We start from the raw sequence: 6,347 nt of genomic DNA, 5'->3' as shown, positions 1-6,347 counted from the left end.
ATTGATCCACAGCTTTAGACGGATGCGCTCAAGCGTGCCGTGCACACAAGCTCAGTTGGTAGGCGATACTATATTTTCACATTTTTAACAATGCAATTTAAAAGTTTTGATTTTTATTGATAACCTACATTTACCAACAACAAAAAGACTACATTTAGCACCAAAAAAAATGTAAAAAAAATAAATACATAATAATTAAAAAAAAGAGTAAATAAAAAAACGAATATCGAATACAAAATTTTCATAACGAATACTTACCCATAGAAACGAATATTCGAATATCCGAATATTTGGGTACAGCCCTAACACGAGTTGAGTGTCCACATACTTCTGGCCAAAAAGTGAGCATATAGCTTACTACCATGGGTTATAGAGCCTTCAGCCATTCTACCCCCTGCTTTGAACTCTCTCCCCCATGACATTGGCAATATTGATTCCTTTTCCACTTTCAAATCCCGCCTGAAAACACACCTTTTCAAGTCGGCATATTCAGTCTGATTTAATGGTGACACACATATTGAGACTTGAGACCAGCTGAGATGTGGTATCTTGGCTCTGGTGCTAGAGACCAACCGGCTCCACTCAGTTCCAGAGGAGAATAGAAAGTGTCACCTGTTTGATCCGGGGGAGGCTGAAATGCACTTTTCGTTTTATTGTCCATTAATCACAGTCTGAGACAAAGACATTTCCTTAAAACGTCTGCAGAGTGTCCTGATTGTTTCCTACAGTGTGTCTGATGAATGCAGACTTCAGTACCTGTTTACAGACAAAGTGATTCACCTCCAGCTCAGTGTGTTAAATCCCTGCCAAGAGTGTAGGAGGGCGCCTTATGTTTGATGTGTTAAAGGCTCAGTCTGTGCCTCACATGTGCCTCAGTTATGTTTTATAAAGTCGAAGCAGCAGGATTGTTCTTATATTTGCTTTGACATTCTTTGGCTTTGTGTGACAGGCATGGATGTGTATTATATTTCTTCTTTTGCTGTCATTATGTTTTCTTCTCTTGTTTATTATGTTTTAAGTGTATGTAAGCCGATGCAGGCTGGGCACCTTTGAAAAATAAATTACTTACTGTGCATGAGGCCCATATAGGGAAACAGACTCATATGTTGTCTTACTGAGGGTTACATGAGAAGATTGAAATAGCCTTGTGACACATTTAGCTTAGCTAGCTTAGCACACAGACTAGAAGCAGGGAGAGCAGACTTCCAGCTCCAAATATTTACACATTTATTTTGTGTATTTAACATCTGGACATAAAAAGAAATATTGGTTTAGGTTTAATGAGCAGTTAGCTTATGCATTGGAGCTGTCAAGTGACCAATGACAGCTGAGCCTAGTAGCTGCACAGACGCTCTGTCCTCAATATAAAGCACTGTACATTTTTCTAATAACAAAAGTCCAGGTAGAGCCTTGTCACACACACACCTCCAAATATGGCACATGAGCTATGAGCATACCCAGTGTGTTGTTTGTAACACCAGGGAGCGTAGAAACAAAATACTCTGTAGATAAGACAGAAGTCAATGAGTGCTTCCGTGAGAGTAGGCTGCTTGGGAACAGCATGAAACACCGACATTTAGACAAACATTGCATTTGTGTTCTATAATTGCTATTGTCGCTTACTTCCAAGTCGAAATTAGTTTATACTCTTTGATTTCCCCACAGGTCGTCACACTTTCCATGAGGCCTGTGTTTAGCTTTTACAGTGATCACTCATGTTCTTCTTTCCTGAGTGTGGTGGTGACTATTTCTTTCCAAGAATTAAGGTCATCTGACCATCTCTATGGTCTCTTGGTGAAGAGTTAAAGAGATGTCTGTACAGGTGAACCTTCTTGGCCAGTATTTCCTGCTGTACTAAGAAGCGTGGTTGAGCATACCGTTAGTTTAGGCAGGACACGATGTCCAGCTCAGCTCACATCCCAGCTACATCAGCTGATCTCAAACAGCCAACCAACTGATGGAGCAGCTGATTGATGGAAGGGAGTCAGCTGATTGATCACATGATTCCTTTCTATGCAACCAGTTGGTAAATCTCATTCAGGGCGCCCTATTTAAACTGCTCTGGTCTGCCTACTGTTGTTGCTTCCACTGTAAGCCACTTTGCAACTCCACCCCAGCTCCTCCTTTTCATGCTGTGTCTGACTTATCAATGTCATTTCTGTTTGTCACTGATTCTTTGTTCTGTTCCTGGGGGGTCTTTGCTGCTGCTCTCCCTGCCTTACGCCGGAATTCCCCTGGATGCGTATCCGTTGCGGAACGGCAGCGCTGGTTATCCGCTGCGTGCTCCACCATCCGTCAACACCCACCGGCTGCGTTTGCTGTGCGGAGCGGTGCAGCTCCGCCAGACAGCGGGGGTCACGAGGACCCACGAGATCTCGCGACCTGTTGACTTCAGGCCTGCCTCTGCCCGTTATAGAGTTTTCAAGGTGTAGTGCAGGGAAATATGATCTGCCGTTAACACTGTGCATTTTATTTTGAAAATAAACCGGATGTTTTATATTATTTCTGTGCACGACTTCCTGTCCCGCACGATCTGCTCTGTGCTGGATTGCTGCGTTGTGCTCCGGCGTCCGGCAAAAATAGAAGTCCTGTGTATCTGTTGCGGAGGGCGGCAAAAATAGAAGTCCTGTGTATCTGTTGCGGAGGGCTCCGGAGTGCTGCAGCTGTGACGGAGCTGGAACGCAGCACAGCCGCAGCCGGTGGAAACACACACATTGACTAGAATTGAAACGGATCGGCTCCGCTGCCGTTCCAGAGCACAGACGCAACCAACACGCATCTGGTGGACTTTGGGGGTTAGGCTTTCCATGGGAAAGGGCAGGGAAATGTGCTCTCTCTGCCTCAGGATTTCCACGTAGGCGCGTGGAAGGGCAGAGAAGCCCCAGAACAGAGCCATACAGCCAAATATAACACTGAGAGATGGAAACAAAGTTTTCTTTGACTAAAGCGTTCCTTACTTACAAGCCAACAAGATACAATACAAGTCTGTAGCTGTTTTTTGTTGTTGATGCTAGCCTTTTCCTGCTCTCAGATCAATGCTAATCATGGCTAAACCTGTCTAATCTCTCTACAAATTGCAAAAAATAAAATAGATCTCATCTGCTTATCTAACACAGTCTAGATAGAAAACAGAAAATAATAATAATAGAAAACAGAAAAAGTGTTATCTTATTTGTAAATGCTGCTGTCTCCCTCTCATTTGATCTCTTTCTCCTTACCCTGTTTACAAACTTGGCGTTAAGTGTGAACTTTCACGCCCCACCATCTCACAACCAGTCCTAATGCAGTTTGAGTCTGCTCACGATGCGCTGCAGCATCATCATCATACTATAATTGATTATCTTAATAATGCTGCATTGTGTTGTTGGCTTACCACTCCAGCTCCTTCCTGACAGCTCTCACTGCCCTGAATGTTAATGGGCTTTATCTAACCCAGCTGCGGGGAAATGATGTCAAACCAAAGCCATAAGTGCTGCTGAATGGACTGCAGCGCTTATCGTCGCCTTCTGTCTGACAGCGAGATATCTGCCTCTCATATATATACTGCAGGATTCTGTGAGAGGCAGATGGACCAGGGCACAGTGTGTAAATGGATCAATACCATGGTAATAGATATGTCTCTGCTGGCTGGCGCTTGTGTATGTGTCTCCGTGTCTGTGTGTGTGTGTGTGTGTCCATGTGTGTGACTGCCTGTATTACCTGTGGCCATGTGCTGCTGCCAGGCTGTATGAGTTCATGTCTCCCAGTGGGGCAGAGGAGATGCCGTTTCGACACATGGTCCCGATCATGGGGTCGGCCCCTCTTTCCAAAAGCAAACTCACCAGCTCAAAGTTACCTTAACAGGATGAAACACACGAGTAAAGGGTGAATTCATTAAAATACAGCTGACATTTGATGCTTTGCAACCATCAATGCTCTATCAGTGGTTGAATATAACTAAGTACAATTACAACTAGGAATCCAAAAATGGTTTACAAGCTCTCACACAACTCATGCAGTATATTCCAAGTCTTATTTATCCGGTAGATGCCCAGCACTTGTCAAACCAACAGCTCTCTCTGAAGGAGAACTGAACTGAAAGTAAAACTCATCTCTGCTCTCTTCACAGCCAGACTCCCAATGACAAAAACAGTAATTTTACCTTGTTGAACACAGGAGCTGCTGGTCTTTGACTGCTTTGTTCAGTGGTTACTTTGTGTTATTGTGTGACTCTGGTGAATCCAAATTAACCCTTTAAAACACCAAAGGCACACTAAAACGCAAACTAACTAACTGACCAGAGTTGGGTATAACGCGTTAGAGTACTTTGATTACATTTTGCAGTAACTAGTAACCTAACGCGTTGGTTTGCTGTTTGAGTAATCAAATACATTTTCAAACAAGACATCACTTACTTCCGTTACTTTTAGAACGCTGGTCCTTCAGCTCTGAAACAGCAACGGCTGTCGTTTGGTTCTAATAACGGAGATAATGTTAAACCTGTCAGTCTGAAAGAAGCCACGGAGCTTGTGGCTCGCTACGTGGTCGGAGAAATGCTGCCGTTGAAATATTAAAAATGCTGGGGTGTTGCTGTCATACAGCTGTCTATGGCAGCAGATCGTTGTGTGTTTCTACTGGTCAAAGTGACGGCTGTGATGGGAGAATTGGATCTCAGTGAAGGGAAAGTGGTCCATAACTTTAATTTTGGAGACAAAAAAATGTAGGCTTAGCGCCCTGTGGTCCATTGCCCAATAGGAAATGTAGAATACTCAAAAGTACTATAAAAGTGCTTGAGTTACTTTTCTCAGGGAGTAACGTTGGAAGTACTTTTAAAGTAACTGAGTTACTTTACTCAGGGAGTAACGCAGTAAAGTAACTGGTTACTTTTTTAAAAAGTAACGCAGTAACGTACTTTGATTACTTTTAAAGTAACCCTTACCCAACACTGTAACTGACTGAGGCAGAGGTAGACCAGCAGCTCCTGTTTTCGACAAGGTAAAATTACTGTTTTTCTCAATGGAGTCTGGCTTTAGATACGTTTACTATCAGTCCAGTTTTAAATCATGCAGTTTTAGCCAAATGCATGTGTTTAAGAAGTACTGATTATACGACTGAATAAATGAGACTTGGATTATACTGCACAAGCTGCGTGAGAGTTTGTAAATGGATGCTTTGTAAAAAGTGGACCCATATCGCTTCAATTCCTCAGGAATAGTTTTTGAGGCATGTTAGAAACCAAAGTTCGCAAATTCAACGTAACACTGGGTGAGTGACGGATACACAAATGGACATCTGGGGGGGTGAATTACGAACTTGACATACTTGTACTTCACTTGAGAATTTCCATTTTATGCAACTTTATATTTCTACTGCACTAGGAAAATATTGTCCTTTTTACTACCTTAAAACATATGATATGATGTAGTACTACAGTATATTGCTAAGCTACAAAGTAGTATACAAAGCATCTAAATCTGTCTCTACATTTATAAACCACAACATTAAAATGCTCTGACATGTACGGAATTGTTAGTAATAAAAACAGAACATTATAACCACTGCTTTCGATGATTTAAATACATTTTTCAGAAACTACTTCTATACTTAACTGTAGCAAAAATTTGGATAAAAGACTTATACTTGAAATTAAGTATTTTTAGACTATGGTATTTCTACTTTTACTTAAGTAAAGGATCCGAGCACTTCTCTCACAGCTGGATGTTACATACAATCATAAAATTTATGACTGAAATTGAGTTTTTCAAATCTTTTTTCCCCTCTTCGCCATTTGATGTAAGATTTTACATTAGTTTAACATATTTTACATCTTTTGGTTTATGTATATGTACAGCAAACAAGATACCTTAAAGGGCCAGTGTGTAAAATGGGTTGAAAACCGTTGAAAACAGTGACATCAGTGGTCAAATTCTCGATTGCAGGGCTCACTCGCTCACCCCTCCCGTCGGGTAAATGACGGTGGCCTCATAGGGACAAAAAGCCTTACGCAGACACGAGTTTTTCAGGAGTAGGTCTATCTAGGTGAATGTTTATTTAGTAATCTAAACCATGTTACGATATTGTAATGAATCCCTCTCGAGCAGGAGACCCGAGTAGCGTTCGGGAAAAAGGCCCGTTTATTTGAGCACTCCAAAAACTCCGGTAACACTGCAGGGGGTAAAAGACTCCGTCCCAAACTCTGACTCTTCTAGCGTAACACACACACTCCATACACACATACTCGTTTACAATACCAAGCGGGTACCCCCTCCCCTCTTTGCTCCGCCAATCTCCAGCCCGCACGCTGACTGACAGCGTAGCCTGTAAACAGAGCTCAGCTGTTTATTTAGCCTAGCAATATCTCCGGACTA

General features: G+C 42.3%; 1 protein-coding gene across 1 annotated transcript in view; it reads right to left on the bottom strand.

The window, feature by feature from the left end:
• Window positions 1-6,347, bottom strand: part of btbd11a (BTB (POZ) domain containing 11a) — a 288,723-nt gene that overhangs the window by 17,261 nt on the left and 265,115 nt on the right. Inside the window, exon 9 of the mRNA XM_050036822.1 lies at window positions 3,700-3,835. Within this exon, the coding sequence (XP_049892779.1) occupies window positions 3,700-3,835 (136 nt within the window). The remainder of the gene's footprint in view (window positions 1-3,699; window positions 3,836-6,347) is intronic.

Source organism: Epinephelus moara, chromosome 23 (assembly GCF_006386435.1).
Source record: "Epinephelus moara isolate mb chromosome 23, YSFRI_EMoa_1.0, whole genome shotgun sequence".
Lineage (NCBI taxonomy): Eukaryota > Metazoa > Chordata > Actinopteri > Perciformes > Serranidae > Epinephelus > Epinephelus moara.
The sequence above is the reverse complement of the archived record's forward strand: the minus strand, read 5'-3'. Positions and strand labels throughout refer to the sequence as shown.